The sequence below is a fragment of the Lutjanus erythropterus genome, chromosome 13 (genome assembly GCF_056507025.1).
Source record: "Lutjanus erythropterus isolate fLutEry1 chromosome 13, fLutEry1.hap2, whole genome shotgun sequence".
Classification (NCBI taxonomy): domain Eukaryota; kingdom Metazoa; phylum Chordata; class Actinopteri; order Lutjaniformes; family Lutjanidae; genus Lutjanus; species Lutjanus erythropterus.
In genome coordinates this window covers 26,245,580-26,270,966 of record NC_139329.1, presented here as the reverse complement: position 1 = coordinate 26,270,966, position 25,387 = coordinate 26,245,580, and the positions used below count along the sequence as shown (strand labels likewise).

At 40.5% G+C, this 25,387-nt stretch overlaps 1 protein-coding gene and 1 non-coding gene across 3 annotated transcripts in view; both read right to left on the bottom strand.

Annotated features, from left to right (window-relative positions):
• Positions 1–23,126, bottom strand: part of frmd5a (FERM domain containing 5a) — a 77,921-nt gene extending 54,795 nt beyond the window's left edge. For both annotated transcript variants that reach the window (XM_084734881.1, XM_084734882.1), the window contains exon 1: positions 22,757–23,126. In XM_084734881.1, coding sequence (XP_084591007.1) covers positions 22,757–22,858 — 102 coding nt within the window. In that variant the 5' untranslated portion in view covers positions 22,859–23,126. The remainder of the gene's footprint in view (positions 1–22,756) is intronic.
• A 1,791-nt stretch (positions 23,127–24,917) lies between these two features.
• trnah-gug (transfer RNA histidin (anticodon GUG)) lies at positions 24,918–24,989 on the bottom strand. The gene has a single exon. It is a non-coding gene; the product is annotated as a tRNA-His (tRNA).
• Between the last annotated feature and the right edge of the window lie 398 nt (positions 24,990–25,387).

The window sequence follows — 25,387 nt, the reverse complement described above, 5'->3', positions numbered from 1 at the left end:
TCAGAAGTGTTTACCCTCCTCTAATCCCATTTCAAATAAATGATATCCTTCATGTTATTTATGTAGAAAGATGGAACACTCACAGTTTTTAATTACTTCAGTTTTGTATCTGAGAAATCATGTTTTATTTGCCATTGTGTGTGAGTGGTAGAAGATTCCAAATGTTGCAGTTAGGAACAAAAGATAGTGTTACGGTTGTTGAAATAATGTTGACTGGATGTGTCCTGCTGAAATGCACCATAGGAGTGTTTATGTAAACAGGCTTGTGTTTTCTAACACAGTTGTAGTCTCGCAGACCTATCTCCTGCCCTGCACATTAACATTCTGCTGAAAGGGGAAAAATGCTCTGGCTTGTTTGTATTTCTATAAACTAATCACAACCGTCTTGGATGCAGCAAAGCCAAAGGTGCAGCATCCGGGGCGGCCCTGTGGCTCAGTTGGTGGAGCGTCCGCCCCATGTGCTGAGGCTGTTAGTCCTCTGCTGCAGCCACTGGATCGGCTCCCTCCTGCAGCCCTTTGCTGCGTGTCATCCCCCCTCTCTTCACCCTGTTTCCTGTCTGCTCTTCAGCTGTCCTATCCAATAAAGGCAAAACTGCCCAAAAACATATTAAAAAAAAAAAAAAAGATGCAGCGTCTTTTTTGCCGTGCAAAAAAGCATTAGGGGAGCTTGTTTTGATGGAAAATTGGGAATGAAAAGGTCACAGCTGCTAGCTCACTTACGTTCATATTGTTAATGATCAGGGGTTAATTTGCCATTGTCAGTGTGTAGGTTGCTTGCTCAGAGGTACAAGGATTTTAAAAACGATAACATGCAGATAGCGGATGCTGCCTGAAGTAGGAAGCCAACGGCAGCCTTATACCCACAGTCTACATCCGGTGAGCCAGACTAATACAGTTGTAAATCTTTTGTACTGATGATTCAACCGGCAGAGTTTCATGCTGATCCAAGCCATAGCTCTGCTTCAGCTGTGAGTCATATAATACGGGCTATGGGAAAAACAAATGGGAATTTTACTTCCGGAATGAGAAGCATTACAAATAGGTGCTTCCACTTTGCATCTATTTAACAGTAATTATGAAAATGTCCCATTTAGGTGTCACAGTAAGCCACACCAGAGAGCCCACATGTTACAGAGCAGTGCAAGGTCACATGCTATGCATAAATAATTAATGGTTTCAGTTGGACCTGTGATTGGCGAGTCAAAATGTCTATGTAAAGAAGGGAGGTTCGCACTCAGGACTAAATCGTTTAACAAACTTTAACTCAATCATATCCGGAAGTAAGTTACACATCAGAGGTTACAAGTCAAAATGTCTGCCATGAAAAAAAAACTGCAAGAAAGGTAAAAAAATCCAAACAATTCTGCTGATTCTCCACCGTCCTTGTGTTGTGTGCTTTGATTCAGAGGACAGGAGCCTGAGCGATAAATCAAATCAAGGTGATGTTTGCAGTGAATGAAGTGGGCAGTGAAGTATTGACTGCAAAGTCTGGCCAACTGTCACAGAGCAAACAGGCCCTGACAGCTGGGTGGTAATTACTCCACCATTCGCAGAAGGGCGCAGCCTTGGCAAAGACTCAAACACTCATTTTTTGCCCACGCTACAGTTCAAAAAGATGAAAGTTCAAACCTTGTGAAATATCAGAGACAGGCAATATGGTGATTTCTGCTAATTTAGCAATAACCAACCTTGGCTTTGGTCGAGGGAGAAGTAGCCTACATTTAGTTTCATTAATGTAACTGAAAATGCATTATCACTTTCCTAGCAAAGTCTAGTAATATCTGAATATCAAACATCCCCAGTATTCTGTACAAAATACATAATTCATGTTCATTCATCTATTATTTAGCTGCTTGCAACTTTAAGAAAGAGACTGGCTGAGGCAATGATGTAGGAGGAAGTACCACATCATCTTACAGTTTCATCACTTCTCTGCTGACTGAAATGGTGACTATCAGACCTGCTTTACTGTGTATAGATCAAAACTATAGTATGACTAAGAATCCAGCCAAATAGAGACTGGTGATTGAGGGATGGGAAGGTTCACAGCCGGTGCAGTAAATACAAGTAAACCTTCTATTAAAGAAAAATAAACACACTGACAGTAGTTACACTAGATTTGTAGCTATAACAAAAATTAATCTCAGCTTGATTCTCCCTCCTACAGACCGCAGTGCTCCTCAGCCGTGACTGCCACCACAAAACATCATTACCAAGCCAGCAGCAACAGTCTGAGTCTGCTCCCACCAGAGGAGAGGGGTAATGGGATGTCCTGAAGGGCACTCCTGGGGGCTTTCCATAAAGCTGTGCTGCCACTCTTCAGTTAGCTACCCTCATTAATTATAGAGGCCAGTTAATGCCTACTGTATAAGAGGCGTTCAGGAAAGCCCAAAGGAGCCGGCAGTGAGAGGAGTGGTCAATGAGGATGCTGCAGGAAAACTTAGCCGGTCATTCAGGAGGGAAATTTGTCTCTCTGGTGAACACGCTGAGAAGGTATTGGCAAACACAGTCAAGCAACAAAGTTAAACCAACATCCAGGAATAGATAAACCTTGGTATTATTGATGTTAGTAATGTCTAGGGGTGATGAAACTGCTCTGAAAACAGTTTGTTATGCAAGCTAGATACTAGCTGATCATCCTGCAAGAGGGCTGTGACGATAACCACATGATATTCTATTGTGCAATGTGTTTGTGATCAGGGAATGGATCTAATACATCTATGGATCAGTGCTGTCACACACACACAAGTCAGGAACACAGCCTCTGATTGGTTGACTGACTCAACCCAAGGCATCATGGGACTGTCAGTGGGCAGCTAACAATATGCTTACAACAACAACTGTTTTCAACATAGACAAATGGTATAAATACTCACAGAAGACATTCAGTGTTGGATTTATTTAGTTGGATTTAGTTGGATTTTTTTAATTCGAGGCTGGATAACAAAGCTTTTGAGAGGGACACAATCGCATGAGAGCCGACGTTGTACTCACAAAGGTAATATTACTGGTAGCCTTTGTTAGCTTACTTCTGGGCTAACCTGTCAGTTTTCAACTGGCTCTCCCTCACTTGCACACCACACACATATTACGTACTGCCCTGTTCCTTAATGCCACACTGATAACAGTATCCTTCATTAAAACCCAAAAAATGCAATTATTTGGACCATCGAAGCCCTAGCCTCACACAATGCATGCAATTCTGTTCTTATAAAGACATCATCATCATATTCACTACTTTGACAACCTGTCACATTAATTAATAAAACATCACAAAAATGAGACACATTTACAACAAAAAGCACATTCATAGCATAAAGACACACTGCAAATTCAGAAAACAAGCAAATGGAAAACCGCTGCATGTCTTACATAACTCTGTTGCAAAACAATAGAAATTTCCAAGGGACAAAAAAAATGATGAACATGCTTGCAATTACTAAAAGGCTAACGTAAGGCGTATAAGCAACATCGCCAAACATATCAGTAACTGAAATCTGTTTTTGCACATTTCTTTGTGTCACTTTTTTGCAGGTTTATTGCTGATTGGGTGTTTGTTCTGTTGTCAGGATTGCCGTCACTGGATTCACCTAAAAAGCAGCAACTGGAGCTTCTGCTTTGAGAACTGTTGTTGTGAGCGCGCTCTCAGAGAAGCCAGCCATAGGCTACATATTATGCAATGTGGTAAACTTCTAAGACTCCTCTGGCTTGAAAAGGCAATAAAACTGTAGCAGAGCAAGAGCAACGCAATCAATCCAAGATATATCACTAAATCTTCCCAGAGCGTTTGTACGCGGGGCACCGACACATCAGATAATGATAGTCACAGAATGTGTTCATGATTCATTAGCTCTGCATTGTGCTTGAGGCAGCATGTGGGCGGAGGTGGCTAGGCCAACTCCTCTGTAGAATTTATTCTCTGTACCTGCGCTGAGGAATGACTTGTGCTAAAAATAGCCAAGCTCACCACAAACCTGACCACAGCATCATCAGCATCATCGGTGTCCCCACAGCCCACAGGATACCTCATTGATCTCGGTATTGATTGGACTGATGCACACTTAATTGCATTCTAATCAAAATGGCATATGATACATGAGCAATTTACAATGATCATACTGCTTTTCTATTTCAATAACAACTGAGAAGATGTTTGAAGGTTTTTCAGCTGCCCTCTTCCCTATTGAAGTGGCTCTTGCACTGTATATGTAGCCAAAGAGACCTGGGGCAAACAATCACTCTTCCCTTCCAAATGAGTTGGGAGACTGACATGCTGGGTCTCTGTGCAAACAGCCCTTTATTCCCTTCAGCGGCACCTGTCTCCCACCCCGGGGACAGTGGGGAGCTCCATGAACACCATTTATTGAGAGGGGAAGCACCACTGCTGAAACAATCCCCTCCAGACTGCTATTCTGCTGCCATATGGTACACCTCTGTCTGTGTACTCAGCCAAAACAAAGACGCAGAGCTGTGACCATTTAAATTATTTCCTGAGGTCTTTTCTTTGTACAAATTGCGCAGTTTTTCACTACTACCACAGTTCATATCATATGCACACAAGACACAAAGAGAAAAAATAAAGAGACGATTGTCTACAAATTCTTTTATAAAATATTACTGCTTGAAGGGCCACACGTGCAGCCATTTTTCATCGAAAGGGCATTCTTTTTTAAAGCATCATGTCAGTGTTTTGTTCCTCATTTGTTTTCATTACAAGTTCAGACATTGGACAGCACTAAGACATATACAGAATATGCAAGCCACAAAAATGAACACTCGTAGGATGCTGGAGTTATTTTTGGCCATTCTAGCAGCATGGCTCTAGGGACAGCAATGTCGGTCTGATGGTTGATCTGTCAGCCACTTTGGTCCGGACTGAAATATCTCAAATCACTGAATTGATTGTCGTGAAATTTTGTACTTGCATTCGAGGCCCCAAGAGGATGAAGCCTACTGACTTCAGTGATCACCTGACTTTTCATCTAGCATGGCCAGTGAGGTTAGGGCTGCAGAATCAATATTAATCTTGATCAGGACTTTGTAAAAATAACATGATTAATGGCGATATCGATGTTTAAAATGTGTGCTCCTCTCATAGAAAACTCTGTTGCATATGAAATCAAGTGCACTCTAAACTAACAGCCAGCTACCCTGCAGCAGCAGCCTGTGCAAAATTTCCTGGTTGTTGTGGATGCAGTACGGAGTAGAAGAGTAATATACAACAGAGAGCGGGAGGGCAAAAAATGAAAATCAGATGTCTGGAGCAGAAGCCGAAGAACTACTTCCTCGAAACAGATCATCACCATCATTGTTCGGAAGTATTTCAGACTTAAGGGCAAGTGATGTTAAGCAAGAACAAATTCACACGCAAAGAGTGCATGAATCTTGTGTCTGCACCACAAAGAAGCAAAACTAACCCGTTTAACCTCCTGAAAAATCACCACAAACTGTAGGCCATAAATAATATGTTTCTAATGTCACGCACTGAATCCCCATCCATAACAGTGATGCTGTACAGACTGATTACGTAGGCATTTATATATGAGTTTAAGATTGGCAAATGAATGAAATGACCAAAACTTCACAAATTTAATTTCTCAAGAACATGACGATGATGTGATCTTATTGGCTTCCTATCCAAAATTTTAATTGCCTGATTGTATATCATCATACGAGGCTTCGTTATTGTAGATACTGCTTGTGACCAATAGGTTACACAATAGCTTAAATTAGCATTTAGCTTAGAGCTCACAGTACAGCTTCCCCAAGCCGCAAGCTTGGCTGTGGATTCTTACACTTTAACCATGCACAGGATTGTATATAGTCTGAAAGGATTTTATGGATTCTGCTGTGTTGTAAATGCCACAAGTTTTCTTTTTTTTTAGTTTCCATGAATTTGATGTCCATATTGTTGACTTCTTGAGGTATACCCTGACAATGAGCACTGTGTAAATTAAGCATTATTCCACGTATAATTCTTACAGACAACGCTCACATCTGACTGGATGCTCTCGATTTGATATTTGATAAGAAACAGACAACATCCACGACGGTGCACAATAGCAGCAACTCATCCCCATTTTTACATAACAGAGAGCAGGGAGAGCATCTGATGGCTCAGAAGATATCAGATGCTCTATTCAGTCGGTCCTGACACAGCGCCCCCCACCCCCCAAGAGACATTCCCACTGACAATCATATGCATAACTGTTAAACCTTAAACCCATGTCACTACTTGGCCTGAAAACCCATTTTCCTCAAGACAGCAGTGCAGTTGTTGAACGCTCTAACGCTGCTCCTAATGTGATTTCCTTGTGCTAGATGTGGGAATAGTCTCCTGTTACAATTACAAACATTACAGGGCACAGGATGGGATTTTCTGAACCAAATGAAAAGATGCCTGTGATTGAGTCCGCTATGTACTCACTCTCTACTATAGTCAGTGAGGCGCGCAGGCAAATGGAGACAGAGGAGAGGAGAGGAGATAATAACACAGATAATAAGTCTCTATCTTGACTTGTTGTCTAACATATCCAGACACACAACCTAATGAACCAGGAATAATGAGAATGTTTTTTCCTTAACTGATTTCCAGCAGCTGCTGTGGCTAAGAGAGGAGGACACCTGGGAAATATGTTGTGACAGGCAGTGGTTGTCGTGGTCATCGAGACCGGCCTGGCTGGTTTCCAGGTTGTCCGGCTAATCAGAGACTGAATAGATGATTTAGAAAGACATTCCACAGGAGTAATTCAGAGAAGTAATGTGATAAAAATGTAAATTTATCTCTTTGCGATGCTGTTATGTGTGGGCTAGACAATCTCTTATTAAGCTGCAACAAACTAATTTTCCTTTTAGTTCAATTTAAGGTATTTCCTCAATTAATAAATAATTGTGTTCTTTATGAAATGACAGAAAATAGTGAAAATTCCCATTACAGCTCCCAAAAGCCCAAGGAGAGATCTTCAAAATTGGTTGTTTTGTCTGACCAGCAGTCCCATGCCAAAACATATTTAGAACACAAAAGACAGAGAAAAGCAGCAAATTCTCATATTTGAGAAACAAAAACCTGCAAATATTTGGCTTGTTGGCCTGAAAAGTGACTAAAGTGATTGATTAATTTAAAAACAAACAAACAAAAAACTATTCGCTAGAGCTGCGACTAACAACACACTAAATCAATCTGCTGATTATTTTCATGGTTGTTCAATTAATAGTTTAGTCCATAAAATGTCAAAACAAATTGTGAAAAAATGCTCATCACAATTTCCCGGAGCCCAAAGTGATGCCTTTAAATTGCTTCTTTTGTCCAACCAACAGTTCAAAACCCAAAGACTCCTTTATGACAAGGAAAACCACCAAATCCTTACATTTAAGAAAATGATACATGCAAATGTTTGACATTTTTGCTTGAAAGATGACAATTAATCGATAATCCTAATTGTGGTAGCTCATTTTCTTTTGATCAATTTATAGATTAATCTTTGCAGCTGTATCCAACTAATCATTTCAGCTCTCTTAACATATGATCTGGTCATTGCTATCTGCAGGCAGTGTATGAGCCATAGTCAGGAGAAATAAAGAAGCACCAGCTTAGCACCAGCAACATGTTTGCCAACAGCAAATCATGTTACTAGCCAGTTTTTCTTTTTTACTTCAGCACCCAGACAGCAAAACAACAGTGGTGTTAATGAAACCATCACACAAAGAACACAAATCACTCCAACCAAGTCCACATTTTCAAGACTGGCAAAGATTCCTAAAAGCTAAAAATACCACATTACTGCTCAATGTGGGAAATAAAACAATATCCATACGGGAATAGATACTTCATCTAGGAATATGAAATGTTTTCAACAAAATGTGCAATAGTGTCTCTTAAATGCATTAAATGCAAACTGCCATGAAAGCATATTACCCCACATTGGCCCATAAACAACCTAACATGTCCCCCGATAATGGAGTGTGGTAGAAGTGACACGCAAACAGTTTAACAGGTGTGTTGTTAAGTTGCACCATCGAAATGGTACACAACAACAGAAACAGCATGAAGTGAGAAAATGAGCGCAGACCGTGAAGGAATTGTTAATAAAAACGGCTAGTCAGCTCACCGGTATGGCAGTTTGGGTTTTTTTCTAAGTGTATTAAGTCTATTACCTGTGTACCTTGATAAATAAAGTGATTAAAATAAAATTAAGGTGGGTAAATTAAAAATAAAGTGGTTAAATTCAACCTTTTTTTTCTCCTAGCCTTAATTAATAAAATTCCAACATTAAAAATCTATACTGATATCTATATCTACATTTTACTGGGATACATTTTTCAACTATATGGCCCAGCCCTAATTACTAGAACAATCTAAATGACTTAATTGACTTATAAGGAAACCAAATATCTTAAAATGAATGGACTGTTTGCAATACACCCTGGTGTATTATAAACAGCAGAATAATGTCAAATAAAAGATGCAATCCTCTAATATAACTAAGAATGACATTTGGCTGCAGCAGAAGCAGAAATTTGTGGTACATCAGCTAAACCACAAAAAACAAAGTTGCAGACATACATGCTAACAAGGAGCAAGTGAAAATCCAAGATCTCTACAGACAACAGCACGTTGTAGATTCTAGAAAGCTAACAAAAGATCTAAATTAAACTGTGTGCCCTCATTTATCTCATTCAAAAAATAAATATCCCTGCAAACTGGACAGGGCATTTTTTTTGATTGCAAACACTGCTCCTCTGTTACTGTTTTAATCAAAACACATTTTCAGAATTGAGCCAGAACCTGCAGTGGACAGCTGGCTTTGTGTCTGTGGCTCCTTGTTGTGTGTTTCCACTGGCCAGCCTCTTTGTCTCCTGTGTGTGTTCATCTATCTCCTCTCCAGAGACACTCATCTCCTCTGACTGCTGCGCTGACACACACACAAAGGGGAAGGAGGCTGATTGCATGCCCGAATGGCCGTTAGTGTAATCTGCAGGCCCAGACACACGTGGAACAATGAAAGACACCCAAGCATTTATTTGATTATAAGATGGAATAAAACATTGGCTGATGGAAGATATGACATGCAAATATATATGCACACAGACACACACAATGCAATCATACAGGGCTAATAATACGCACACTAATATTAATGACTCTCATAAAGCAACTCAGCCTGTCATCTTTCTACCCAGCAGAAAACACAACTCCTTCTCAGGAGGAAAATTATCCAGAGTGGGTGGCAAATTAGACTTAGATGAATTAAACATTCAAAGGGTGATTTTTCAAGTCTAAATACCAAAAACAACCAGCCCGCCTCGTCTCTACGTCTCGTTGCACCAATACACACGGCTGTCTTCAAGCTCCCCCGCTTTCTGCCTTTCTCGTTTTCATAAGCGGATTTGTTCGACTGTGTGCCATAGCACACCTGAGAGACAGCGTGTGTTGTCATTCTTTTTGAACAGAGAGATAAAAGACAGTAAAAGAGAGCCGGAGTGAGATCCGCACAGACCTCGTGCTCTCATTGCGGCTCGAGTAGCCCTCTTCACAGGCTAGCCACATCTGTATGAAGATGACAGGATCCCTCTTGGAGCCAGACACTCATTTGTGAGAGTGCAGATGGCTTTCCTTCATGACCACTTTCACTAAGATGCTCGAGATCAGCCACTGTTCTCTTGGTAAACAGCAGCAACCTGTAAATCATATTCTGCCACTGCCAGGAGACAACTCCTTCTTTATCTGAATATAAAGTAGCTCATATTAAAGAGAGTAAAAATGCTGCAATCCCGCCTTCATTTCATTACAACTGCACATCATTGCTGTGGGTATTATTACTGTTATTGTTTTAAGCATGCACCGGTGTTAAAACAATCATAATTTAGCACTAAACAGTTCAGTTTGTTTCAACAAAACATGAACCACATTAGATATCAGCAAGAATTCTCATTGCTTATATCAAAGCCTCAACTTTTAATATCAACATGTGAGTTCAGACTAAGGTTACACAATTATTGGCATATTTAAGGTGGAAACATTATGGAAACAATTAACAAGACATAACAGGAATCAGAAGAAAATACAGGGGTTATTTTACTCAGCCTGTATTTACTGTATCTATGCAGATAGAAACAAACATTTTGCCACATCATAAGCAGACATAACTGTAAATACTTGTAACAAAAGTAAAAAAAAAAAAAATCAAGGGCTACAACAACTTTTTTCATTAACAATTCATCTGACCATCACTGTCTCAATTAATCAGTTAGTGCTTTGGTTCATAAAATAGTGAAAAATGTTGATCACTGTTTACCAAAGCCCAAGACAATGTTATCAAATGTCTTGTTTTGTCCACAACCCAAAGATAATCAGTTTACTAGAAACAATTAATGAACTATCAAAATTCCTGGTGATTAATTTAATAGTTGACAACTAATTGATTAATTGACTAAATGTTGTAGCTGTAAAATCAACAATTTAGTTGAGCTGAAGTTGAATTTTGACTGAACAACAACAACAACATAAAATGTTCCCTATGACCTGCCTCAAAAGAAGATTTCTCTCCTAAAAATAATTTTCCACTCAGGCCTCCATATCCTCTCCATGGACTTCCTCGATGTCAGACACTGATGACTCATCTTCACTACCCAAGCTGTGTCAGGCTCAAAGAGCCTCCAGTTTGTCTGGATGACTACCAGTTGTTCCTGTTGTGTGCCTTGGCATGACTGTTCCCAAACAGGGACCACTTAACGCTCGGACTCAGCTATTGTTGGTGGGATCTGGAGGGTGATGGAGGCGACAGAGAAGGGAAAGTACCTCAGATCCACCTATTCCCTTTCACAAGGTGGCTGATGAGATACATTGTTATGTCTGCCATATTCCTCTCTGAGTTTTAGGTTCAAATTGCACAACATTTCCAAAAACTCCAAAGCTTAACGTCCCTTGGAAATTGTAAACGTTCCAGAAATTTTCCAACCCTAGTTGAGACAACTGGATTTATTGGACCACTAATAGTTGTTAACACTAGGCACTGACAGACCAGATCATACTGACCCGATTAAGCAGAATTTGTATCCGCCATGGCACACCAATCCACATTAAATGTAAAATTGAGCTTTTTGTTTATCAAACCCTGCTTGGCAAACTATTACTGTCCATAAAATCTCAGGATACCAGTCATTTCTAACATGCCAGAAGCTGCTACATCAACATATTACGCTAAAAATTGCTTAAAACATGGAACTTAGCCTGTGTGCACTATTCAGTCTGCTGCTGAACTTCTCAAACTCGTCTGCATGCTTTATACTGATGTTTTATTTATACATGACTCACTGTCTATTGGAGTTAACTGCTTTTTAAAACAGAGCAATGCACAAAGGGAATACGGAGTCTTTACATATATACTGGTTGAGTGCAGTTTATATAAGGAGAAAATACCACACAGTAATTTTGTTTGCTAAACACAAAGCCTGAAGGGCCTGACAGCTCTTCATTTGAGGATCCTTTTACCTTTTACTGAGTACATTATACGTGACATTATCCAGCCAACGCAGAGTCATCATTCCAGTCAAATTAAGAGACAACAGGTAATAATACCTCAATCTTCAGAGGCTCAATCCCAGAGGGACAGCATTCATGCGTTGAGCTGTCTATATGACCAGTGAAAGCAAGAAGCTACCGTCAACCCTGGAAGAAATCTCAGCTTGATCACAGAAAACAACAGCACAGTCCCAACTCTATGATGTGCTGAGATGTTTAATTACCTGGAGTGTCTGAAAAAAATCCTACTTACAGAAAATCATTACAAATTAAGTCATGTGTTTAATTATTATATGTGTTTTCTCATATATATGGTGGGCAAAAGTCAGGTTCTGGATAGAACCTCCAGTGTGATAGGTGATACCATAGCTCTAGGTACAAACCTTTATGTTGGATTCTAGGTAGAACTCTGAAAGTGTTCCAAGTAGATAAATGGTTCTAACAGAAACCAACAGGATTGTTCTAAAGGAACCATTTTATTTTTCTGGTTAATATCTTCACTTTGAAGAGTCTAGTCGCCACACTGTCCTTGAAAACATTTGGATATTGCAACATACTGTACAGGCGACATCATCTGTTTCTTGAACACCATTGACCACACTGAAATCATTACAGAGGCGAGATCCCGCAGAGCACGCTGAGAGGGTAAATCTGCTGAGGAGACAAATCGGGCACGAGACACTGAGGCATGGACGGAGGAAAAGGGAGATGGAAGAAGAAAGGGAGGAACAGCAATCATTAGCTCAAAAAACCCTGCAGTGAGGCTGTGTGCAGCAGAACCACAAGCCTGATGACACAAACAGAGGAAGAGGTGACCCGTGGAGCCGATGAGGGCGGGATGAAGAGACACATAACAGGAGGACAAAAGGAGAAAAGAGAGATGCAGTATGTCTCATAAATAAAATGGGGTTTCTCTTGAAAAACGCTCCCTTGTCGGACATCAAACTTAAGTGACACAATGACGACTGAACTGAGAGTTGAAGATTAAACTATTCTCTCTACCTTACTGTGTATCAGTGTTTCCCCACCATTCGCTGCTCTGTTGGCTGGTTGGCCAACAGAAAAACGTCACGGCTGTCAGACCATGTCTGTTTTCAGCTCAGCACCTGGCCTGAGTGCTGATGACACCCGTATTATTATTAATCTCCATCACAAAGCGACCGCTGTATTGGAGAGCGCGACCAAGGATTATTCACAAGTAACAACATTGTTGGACTGACAGGGACAAAACATACACCCTATTTAAATATTTCACATTGCTGATAATAGAATAAGAATCCAAGTGTACGCAAATATAGTGTTGCAGGGGTGACTTATGTTTCTAGGCCAAACTGGAAGTTAGCATCGCCCTGGTTCCCTAAACAAAAGGATTTTTCCACGGCAATTACTGGGATTAGTGCAGAAAATAAACTATGTGGCGAACAAAAGTTTCTGATAAATTTATCAGTGCACTATGGGAATTGCCATTAACACGCTAAAGGAAATTAGCATCACAATCACAGTAATATCATCTTAACAAAGGGAACAATTTTACTTCACATGCCTCAAATAAAACATGTTCACAATGTTCAAATTTATATTTTCTCTGCTTAGTGGAAACAAAATAGTAGCTGCTCACTTCACATTACTAACTCAATCTACCAATAAATTGTAATATTGAATTGCAATACTTAAAAAATCGCAATACTTCTGGAATTGGCGACCAAGTATCGTGACAGTATCTAATCAGAAAACAAGTATCCCGGCCCTAATATTTGCTGGCATATTTTATGTTGTAGAACAAAACATGAAAATCTCTCAAGCTGTTGTTGACCACAGACTTTATATCAGGCATCTAACTAAAAGCCCATTCAGAAAAAAACCCCACAGACTTCAAGACTAGGGAACCAGAGCTGTGAATATGTTAAATTCAAGGTTTTAGGACTCATAACTTAATTCTCAGCCTGCTGTTGCACAACCGAAGTCAACAAAAGTGCAGTTCTGCTGTTTTTCACTGCGAGTGAAGTAGTACGAGCATATCCCTGTGTTTCCTCATTAGTCTGCAGAGGCACAGGGCCTTGAAGTACAGAGTGAGACAAAGGATGGATTCTCTCATACAGCAGAGAGCCCAGAGGCCCAGAGACAAACAGAACCAGAGTGACGAGGAGGACGTAGAGAGGAGAGGACAAAAAGTAAAGTCTGACTATGGATAGCAGCACAATGTCATTAGAACTTTTTGGAGGTGCACACAGGTCAGTAAGACAGCTGCAAAAACAGCAATATCATCATTAAACAATCAGAATTAATTTCTATTTCAATGCGATAAGTTACTGTAGAAAAATCTTCCTGAACACTGTGTTCTGTGCTATGTAAAGTCCTTTGACTAACATCAGCAATAACACTTCCTTCTCGTTCTTCTAAATATGCATTTGCTTAGACACTGTATAACAAATAAGGCAGAAAACATATTACAGTTATCAGTTATATCACAGCTGATATAAAAATCACATTTTCGTGCCCTCCATTAGCAGCTGTCTGCAAAGCTGTGAGCATGCTGTGGTCCCAAAACAAAAACATTAGGGCAGTTACACAACAAAAATTGCTCTACACAAGAAAGTGTCTCATTATAAAACGCAACCCAATATCCAATATCAACCAAGGCTATTATGTTGTCCTCCTTCGGTAAATGCTGAGCCTGATATAACACGGCAATTAAAATTCTGTTTGATACCAAATTGCGCTCACAAACTTTTGAGGTCAGCGTTTGAAGACAGCTCTTAACTGATTAACTCTCTGGCCTGAGGTGGTGCATCATCACTCCTGCAGGTTACAAACAGCCTTCATTATCTGTAACTGATCAAAGCTTAGCTCCACACTTTTATTTGAAATTAGTTAAGCTATCCCTTTCACAATCTACACTAAGAGCTGCACTGCACCGCGTTAACTCATTTATGAGGCCACTGAAGTATATAAATATCACCAACAAGCTGTGCAATCTGTTTGCATTACTATGGCTCTAGGCTGTCTCCTTGTAAAGTGAACCTTGGCCTGATGGGGGAGCGGGATCATTCACACTGCTCTGCACTCGTCCACTTCTCTCATTAGCAGACCAGTCGCCACAGGAATATATTGCTCTGGTAGGAGGTTTAATATTCATGCTTCCAGGTGGAGCATAACCTCAGGCCCCCCTCTCTGTTTCTCTTTGTCACACAATACATCCCAGACAGCACAATGGAGGGCTCAGCAGACTGCTACCGACACACTGACAGACTGCCTGCCTGCTCTCCATCCAGCCCACACACACACACACACAGACACTGGGGAATATGAGAGGACCATTTGGTGAGAGAAACCCAAACAAGCTCTGCACCCACATTTAGCGGCCTCATCATCCTGATACGACTGCAACAAATTGAGAGAGCTGATGACATTTCTCAGGGAGAAAAGTGTTAATGTGTGCGAGCTTGTGTTTCAATGAGCGCATAACAAAAGAGTCATTTGCCATTTCGTCTTAAGCTAAGCTCTTCCATGTATTCCGGGTCAGGCAAAGTTTAATTTCCCTATAACAACCCGCTGGAATGAAACACAAGGGTGAAGACTACATTCAAAGGCAGCGATGGAGCAGCAGCCCTTTGCAACCTTGACACGACACATCAGCCCTTTCATTATCAACAAGACGTGACCGATAAAGTGTAACTGGCAAGTGGCTGCTCTCACATATCAAATCCCCATTAAAGAGCTTGGGGAGGGCTGTCCTGCCCTGCTCTGCTGTGTAGATAGACGCTACAGTGATGTAATCCTTAATCGCAACCAGCCATGCGCCACAGGTTCAGCCAATCGTGATGCTGGTGTGCAGTGATGCTGGTAAACACAAGTGACGTTCTCCTGAGGTTACTCCTCATGAAACATTCAGACGTAGCACACATTTTAATCATTCATATGAAGCATAGCAACAGTGTGTCAGCCACCATTAGCTATGAGCACACACACACCTGCACGCAGACACACACACACACACACAGACGTATGCATTCCTTCAGCCTGGGCTGACATATCGTAGATCTAGTGGGGCTGCTTGGTGCAGGACACTTCTGAAGGTCCTGATAGTGTATAGTCAGCAAAGACCTGCAGTCACCAGGGATCTCTGAAGTGTCACATGGAGAACTGCAGCTTCAACTGCAATAACTAGACAATAAAGCATTTTTGCTCTGAGCTACATTCATTAAACATTTAACTATTTTTATATGAATATACTCAAACATATTGATACAATCCATAGTGACGACACACAAGCGCATCACTTAAAACAAAAACAGAAAAATCAGTTGCACTTGGATCTGGGTATCAAACTTTGTGTCAAACACATTTTTGGCAATGAACGAAAAATGTCCAAAAGCACCACATCTACCATTGAACATCTGGTCAGATCTGCAATTTTAAATGCTTATTCTTCAATCACATAGTTCCCAAGAACAAACTTGCCAACTTAAGCTAATTTTATTTAAGTACAGTTATTTTACAAAAAAAATGCTTATACTTCTCAAAGTAGGATATAAACTATTTACTGTCATATTGATATTAATATGTATGATTCCAGTGAATCATTTCAAGTGAAAAACAACAAACAACAAAAACGTCTTCACTTGAGACTATTTTTATATGATGATGTCACTGTGAAGTTGACCTTTGAACTTCTGGATCTAAAATATCATCATCTCATCATTTTATCCTATTAGACATCTGAGTGAAATCTTGTCATAATTAGCATATGACTTCTTGAGTTATGGCCAAAAACATGTTTTTGGTCATAACTTTTGGCCACCAAATTCTTATCAGTTCTTCGTTGAGTCCAAGTGGACGTTTGTACCAAAATTTAAGAAATTCCCTCCAGGGACTGAGATATCACACAGGAATGTGACAGACATGAGGTCACAGTGACATTGAAATTGATGTTACTTATAACACTAACAGTGGCTCTGTTCTATTCAAGTGCCTCAGTAACCTCGGACAATATGACAATGAGGAGCATGCACAACACCAGGATCCTGAAACTGAAGCAGCTGAATGGAATTCATTTATTTTATTATTTAGACCTGTGCTTTTCCTTCAATAAAAAGGCCAACTAGTGCATAAAGTCAGGTATTATTTCTGCACTAGCATCGAAACATTTTAAACAATACTCAGCCGCAAATGTACTGGCCAGTTTCCGAAAACATCAGACTGTGAACTTTAACAGCAAGATACACAGAATACCGAAGACAATAATGACATCACAGGAGGCACAGGACTGAATGTGTGTCAGGGGATCAGTGGGACAGTCCAGTTATCATCCTGGTTGGTGTGGGCACCGCATAAGTCAACTCACCACCACTGTCCTGTGGCATTCAGGAAATGAATTACCTTCCTGGGAGCGCAACAGCCAAGTCTTTGTCAGGTCTTTTGGAAGGGTGATCCTGACCAGTGAGCAATCTCACATTTTGTTAGAGTAACTGTGGAGTCACCGTAGCAACAGCTGAGACCCCGGCACCATGCTTCAGAGTAAAGCACCCCTCAATATGCACACACACACACACACACACACACACACACACACACACACACACACACACACACACAGGCTCCCATCCCCCGGCAGTCTCAATACCAAGATGTCAGCAGACCTCAGGAGAACTTGCACACCATTGATTTTAGTCACAGCAGCGGTGAAGGGGTAGCAAGTCCTACACTAACTCATACCTATCTTTTTTACTTGGGGTTCTGCAAGGAATTTGTGTTGATATAAGTGACACTGCCCTGAATGCTGGTGTTTAGAGTTTCCTGACACAAAACAATTATTAGAAAACCAAGGGAAATCACAGGTTTCAAAGGGTCTGTGGTATAATTACGTCTGTATCTGGAACAGAGTGGGCCAGCAGCAACCTCCGGGGCTGAAAAATGAAACCAACGCACAAGTGCCAAACAACAAAATTCCTCAAATGGCCACTGGAGGCTGGCTCCAAAAGTGAGTCAATCCCCACAGACCACCACATTAAAATACTCAACTTTACAGAAGAAATAACTATGTTTACAGCCTAGTACATATAGCTATTTTACCCTCTATAGCTAACTGTACAGGTGGTGAATTTTTATAAAACTCATCCATTTAAAGTATATTACGGCTTTAAGTTCTGCATAATTAAGAGCGTACCAACTTTGAGTGACAGGTAGGTTATGTCACAGGGGGCTAGGCGCTAGGTAGCAGCTTCATTTGGCTGCCTCAGCTCCACCTCTTTGCTCATTTTTAGATCAGGCCCTGCCAAGATGGTGACGGCCAGAGCCAGCACACTGAGCTTCACAACCACAGACATACGTACGTAGACACTGCATTGACCTTTGGATCATACGCCAACGTTGCCGCCATATTTGACAGGGCAAGTCTGGCCTATAAACAGATGGGGGAGTTGCATTTTTTTCTGGATAAAAAGCACTAACATTTGCATTTCTCAATTTCGATGTATCCTTTTTATATTCAAGGGTTCATGGTGTAAGCGGAATAAGTTAGAAAATCTAAACTTTTTGCCTATTCCATGTAGATCATGAAATCTTTAATGTAACATGACTCATTGAAACTTTTTACCTCCCTAATTTACATGTTTTTGTTCACAGATGAGTCTTAACAGACAGAAGTGCTTAATGCAGTATCTAGGTATAATGTGTTTAAATTCAGAAAGGCTCGCTAGAAACCTTTGAGTAATGTCACATTGTGTTTTGTTGTTTTGTTTTTTGTTTTTTTTTACAGTTTTTGCTGTGCTGATATGAAAGACTGTCTTCATTATCTTTATTAGTTGCAGGTTTACCCTAGTGAAAGAGAAAATAAGTATGATCTATGTCTTCTATAACATCCCATTTTATTCCATTATAAGCATTTGAAGTAGTAATAATCAGCAGAAACATGAGAAAATGCAAATCCTCAGACACAGCAGCACTAGGGTGGATGGGAGCTCAAACACACCCTACTCCTTCTATATAATAAAAGCAGAATAATCCTTTTAGGGATAAACAATAGTTCCCACATGTCTGTAGAAACTGTCTTTCTCACTCTCTTTCTTCCTCCTCTCCCCACACAAAATTCACAATACATGTTCAACAATTTTACTGTGACAACAGACAAACAGACAAGAATGGAAGAGAGATAATAAGAAGAAATACTGGCAGCTAACTGTGTGACATTCATATTTGAGTCCTCTTCGTATGCACAAGCTGAGAGACAGAATTTTCTAAAGCAACTCGGGACAAACAACCTGCATTTAGATGTCTCGGACTCATCAATAATGCATCTGGCTGAACTAAATTAGAATAATGTTTGAGTTTTACGTCAGGAGCAGACCTACAAGCAATAAGATCCTACCCTGTATTTGCAGTGGATGAATCCACTTGATCTTGTCTTTCATTAACTATTCCGTATTTTCTTTTCAAGTGATTTATCTGTTATTCAAACGTGTAAATGACAAGAATGTGAGGCCCTGCTGAAGTCTCAGCCTGACTCTCTGCTGCAACACTGCATTAAAATCAGGGAGCAGAAGAGGCCTGAGGGCAACAGAGGATTTCAGGCACTTCCATCAACCTGCGACTGGATGAGAGCTAAATCTACGGAGCTGTGTAATTACAAGTGCTCACTTTTTCCTCCCCCCAAACATAGTGGAAAGATCCATAATTCATTAAAGCAAAATTTAAGTTCATGCATCTCAGCTGCCACTGCTCTGAAAAAGACACATTCTCCTCTGCCCTTCTTCTGAAAGCCCTCAATGCTCAGCCGTGGTGCAGGAATATTTTCTGTTTCTAGTGTCTGCTGAGGATGTTTCTGCTGAAGGTGGCATACTAACGCAAAAACCATGGAGATGACCCTGTCACTGAAGAAGCAGATACCTGATTGTTGAAATCCTTGACAAACTCTTTTGTCGAGAGTTCTCTGTACTATAATATAAAAGGGTTCTCAGTTGACCCCACTGGGTGTGTTCTAAATAAAACCTTTGGAATATAAGTGGGTTCTTGGTAGAACTCCCTAGGTGGGTTCTAGATAAATCACTTGGTATATGAAAGGGTTCTTGATAAAAACCCTTGGAACATGAAAATGTTCTTTATAAAGCCTTGGAATATAAATGGATTCTACATAAAAACCTTAAAATATAAAAGGGTTCTCAGTAGAACATCCTGGGTGAATTCTAGATAAAACCCTTGGAATATAAGAAGATTGGTGGTAGAAACCTCTGGGTGGTTTCTTGTAAACACCCAGAGAAGGTGCAAATGGTCTAGACAGAACCCCCAGAGAAGGTTCTGGGTGGAACCATTATACCATAAAAGGGTGCTCTGTAGAACTTTTCATAGAGAGTTCTGGGTGAAACCTGTCACAGATTGTTCAAGGCACAACACCGTATGTTCATGTGTATGTTCAAGGTAGAACTCTCTCAAAGGGTAGAAAATGTTCTACCAGGAATTCAAAAAGGGTTCTCCTATGGGGACAAGCAGAAAAACCCTTTTAAATTTTGGTTCTATTCTCTAATGTTAGAGAAAGGAAGGAGGCTAATGTAAGTACGTATTTGGAGCCGTTAAACAGTTTCATGGAGAATAAAATCTCAGCACACTGGAAACAGGAAGGTGAAGAAGAGAAAGAGGGAGAGACAGAAACACAGAGTGAAGCAGACAGAGCTCATGAGAGACTGAGAATATATGACCTAGTTATGCCTCTTACTTTGCATTCCCTCGTCTAGGTGTCCTGCTATCTATCGGGTATTTCTGGCAGGCCAGAAGCCTGGAAGGAAGGTCGAGGTTTAAACTAAATGAGGAATACGCTCCAGCGGTGCGGCCAGTCAGGTGAATTAGCCTGCTACCTCCCAGCGCCAGGTTAGACAGGAAGATAGTTAGGATGCCAGACAGTCACAGCAGAGCCGGTCGGAGCATTCTCCTCTTTCACTCCACTCCCCTCCTTCCAGCCTGCTGACGTCAGCCACCCCAGACCACACGACTCTGCTGCAAACAGCACACCTGCTGGCTTCACAGTCCATCTGGCCCAGCTCCATCTCTGGCTCAGCTCTCCCAGCAGAAATGCAGGTCTGTTTACAACCTGGGCACACAGTCACGATCCTACAGTAATTGCAGTATCTATTTCACGCTTGCTCATGGGAGGAAAGAGGAACAATCGCAGTATAGCCTGCTGATGATAACGACAAGACTCATGCATGTCTTATTATTGTTTCACATTGTAGGTTAAATGTCTCCTTGGTATTTCGTGCAGTGGCTTTAATGCATCTACGTGTTGCTGACTGTCAGGGAATTCTCCAAGGATTCCTTTAACTCCTCTTCCCTACAACTGTGCAGCATCCACAAAGGCAACAAATTTGTCTTGTAATTGATGTGACAGGCCCTCTCACCTACTTTTTTTTATCAAATCAGTGTGAACATAAAACTGCACAATCGTCAAAGCAATGCTCGCAGTGGTGAGACAAAAGGAAGCGAAAACACTTTTAATATCGGGGCCTTTTTCTGTTTTCATCTGTACAAACAATGAGTCTCAGCTGACAATTTCAATAATTTCTTTTCCTCTGTGATCATCTAAGCTAGTATTTTGGCTTGTTTATGATCTTGCAAGTGGAAGATAATCATAGCTCCACTATATATTATCTTTTTTATTGTACTTAGCAAGTTTATCATTATTATTTATAGACTCTGTTCCACATTTAGCTCCCTCGTATCATCATCTGTTGTTTGTATTTTCCAACAAACTGCCCTTGTGGGATTTTTAAAAAGTTGTATTCTATTGTATTGCACATAACATCTAATCCTGCATCAACATTACAGCTATGCTTCTACCTAGGGCTGAAATTACTGAATATTTTCATTTGACTATCATTGTCTGGTTAATTGACTTTTTGTTTGGTCCATTAGAAAATATCAAAAAATGTTGACCTCTGTTTCAGAAAGCCCTCAAATGTCTTGTTTTGTCCAAAACCCAACTATATTCAGGTTAGTATCATAGAGGATTAAAGAAAGCAGAAAATATTTATATATGAAAAGCTGGAATCAGTCCCCTGCTGCACAAATCACCTTTCATTTCCAATTTAAGTTATATTTCCCTAAACTAAGAAGTTCACTTAGGATCTTTGGATAAAGCCTCTTAAATTGTCCCCTTGCTTTAAAGTAAGGCTTTCACTGCCTAAGGAAATATTGGAAAAATACTCAGAAATATGAAATCTGCTGTAACAGAGACAAAGAAGACAATATTCAACAAAAACTGGTAAGTTTCAATAAAACACTAATGCTAAATAGACTATATGAAACAGAGTTATCTTAATATCTGGCTAGCTAGCTACGTAATGTCAAATCTCATATTCCACAAATTATTTGACTTTTAAGGGACTGTTCAGGGTCACTTAAAAATGATTGCAAAGGACTGTCTAGCAACACAAGATAATACTTAGGTACTTCACTACTTAGCCGTCACTTCACTTGGAGATTAAAGGGCTTTTTCTTACAACATCCTAAGGAAGTCCTTATAGTGGTTTAATGCAAACAGAGTTTTGGATACTTTTTTATTTAAAAATGAATCAAAACAATTATCAAAATAGTTGGTGATCAATTTAATGGTTGACGATTCATCAATTAATCAGTGCAGCTCTATCCAACCATCTACAATAACCACATTTTGACTTAGTAGGCATTTCCTTCAAAGCAGCAATGGGATACCCCATGTGCATTATTGATGTCTCAGGTTCAAGGGAAACTGCATGAGCAGCAACACTAAATGATGAACCCACAAGCAATAATCCAGCAGGCAACACTCACTACCTCAAACTGACACACAGCCTAAGAAAAATAATCCTGCTAAAACGCCCCTAATGTGTGCTGTTGACATCCCATCAACCTGAGCTTGAGGGAAATGTCATGTCTGTCCAACAGAGAGCTCACTGACGTCTCCAAAGCCTGCCAAAAATAAAAAATAAAAAATTCACTCATGTATTCTAGCAATATATGGGTCATGTGAGGGAAATACACAGCCTCCTGTTATTTGAAATGACAGGAATAACTCCACATATTGTACTCAGGCTCTGTAATGCCTCTTGGTAGACACCAGCAGCAGTGGGACATGCATGCAGGCACTTGCTGTCCCTCTGCTGCTCGCAGACTCGCTTTCTCTGTCTGCCAGGTCAGACACAATCGCAGCGCTATTCGGAGCTCTCTGCGCAAAGGACTGAACAGCGCTGTGGTCGACAGGTGACTAACCTGAATGGTGCACGTATATTCCGTATCGTCCAGCAGTCTCACGGTGCAGCTGTATTCCCGCTCAAGATTCCTGATGCTGCCACTCATGAATCGGCTCAACATCTTCTCAGAGAATCGCTGCTGCTCTGCTGCGTCTACAGGACCAGAACAATAAACTCAACACCAGCGTGCAAGTGGATGTCACACTGACCACGATCCCCGGTCCCCTACACGACCAGCAGCCACGGATTCAGCCGCCGAGGCGTGTACCATTGTTGTCCCGTTAAGTTTCCGTGCGTTGGGGCCCGTGTTAAAGAGCAGAATCCGACGGATGCCCGCATCCAGCTCCAGAGGCAGCTCATACAGCCCTGTTGTGTGTCTGTCTGTGGTAGAGCCCAGCCGAGGATTATCTCTCACCATTCACCGCCGCCACTTGAGCAAGCGGGCGGGTCCCGATGAAAACTGACGTCAAAGTGAACCAACAGGAGCGTGGGGCATCTTATCTGCACTTTAATATCCTACACTGTTTTTCTTACACCGCATTTTGCCCTTAGGCGCATCTTACACCATGCAGGCCCAGAAAACAATCCAAATTTGCTTCGAGTTGTTACATATTCCCCATAGACGTACAATTAAATATAAGGTCATGTCTTAGTTATAGTGCAAAACTGCTGGGTGATGACTGCAGTGTCTTCCCCCATTTTTAACTAACTGTAGTGATAAAAATGCGTCCCATCCAGAAAACCCAAGCTAGGCTTGTGTGGGCTGAGAGATAGGGGAGACCAGGGGCATTTGTAACATTTTTTACTTTTTCCTTCATAAGTCACAGACAACTTGAAATACGCTAGTCATCTTTGATATAAGAAACATATATGTGGACTAATTAACAATACCACTGATATAGTTTCCCTAACAAGAATAAAACTATAATGTTACATTTAATGCAAGTTGCCAGTGTGTTGCCGTCGCCCCCATCGGGGTGGCAATTGAGTTAAAAGTAATTTTGCATTTAGATGCAATTAAACACACAAATGTAAATTCTGCTGTTAGGGTGTCGCTCAGTGACAAAAGATGTAATTTGACGTCATAGTCAGTAGTGTGGGATGAAAATCAGTCTAAGATGACAGGCAGAATCATGTACACAGACGAGGTAATATTTAAGTTTTATTCATGTTACATTTGTTTTTAAACATTTCAGTGTGAAAACATTAGACGTATTAGCTTTAAATTAGTTCATTGTCAAACATGAAAGTATGTTAAGAAAGACAAACAAGGTGCTCACATTGGGCCATATCACTCAGGGGCAATTGTAACACAGTGTTACAAATGACCCCAATCTTGCAGCCATGATAAAATCTTGTGTGCTAGCTAGAAACACATATATTAGCAGTTTGGTCATGATCATTTTCAATGAATACCCTAAAGATAAAATTAATGTAAGTTAGCAAATATCATTACCATAGTAAGTACTGTGAGCAATTACAGCGTAGAAAATATCTATAGACACTTATGTTTCTTATGATGACTGGCTAAACTACTGTCCTCGGGCATTGCAGCACTCTAATGGGTTTGTTTGAATAAAAAGAAGTTTTTATCAAACTTGACTTATGCCCTCCTGAAAGGGGGACAAGGCATCATTTTTAAAAACTCTTCCTGTCATAGTGAATATTGAATGTGTTTGACTGCCACCTGCAGGCCAGTCGTCGTTAGTGCACTTTAAAGAGCCACCAGTGTCCCCAGTATATGAAAATCATTGAACAGTTTGGTGTGAGGACCCTGTGAGGTCTCTGCAGGGTCAAGGAGCATCTCCAGAAAAACCTACAGTGGTGTAATTTTACTGCTACAGTAGGCTTTTTGCACTTCCAGTATTATTTCCATAAAGGATAAAAGCAATATAAGCAATAATGTCTTGATTTTAGGCCGAATTTATAGTCAGATTTCACTCTCTGCCTTCCTAACGTTTACACTACAGGTAATAAAACTCAGCTAAACATTTTCTCAGAGCCGACCAAATTATAATGAAGGGAAGCTCGCTATTTATGATTAGAGTTAGGAATGAAATGTCTGTATAAAGTACACCACATTTCACACACAATGGTAACGTTATAAATATGTGTTTTGTTTGGAAACATCTCAATATTGAGAACAAACGAAATTCAAAATGCTAACCCCATTTCTTCTCTGCCGTGACCCGGATTCGAACCGGGGTTGCTGCGGCCACAACGCAGAGTACTAACCACTATACGATCACGGCGAGCTATCGGGGACTGGAGGACAGCGGCGACATTTCTTCTATAAGAAGAATACGCATCATAACATGAGCAAATTTTAAGATCAGTTATTTTATGTAAAAAATATTAATATTGTAACATTAGAGAGCACAATTGTCAAAAAAGAATTACAAAGTTTATCAATGTAACAGTGGTTATGGAGGCTAACTTCAGCTGGAGTTTAGCTAGCGCCTGTTAAGATAACGTTACTGATGGACCAACATTGCTAAAGATGTGTATTTTGCTAAGTGGATATTGTTACGTAGTTTAACATAAAGGCTTTTCTTTTACATTACCTTCTTACAATAATTTGTCTCGTTTCATTTCGCTTTAACGCAGACGCTAGCTTGACATTTTGAAAGACACGCTGCTATATTAAATG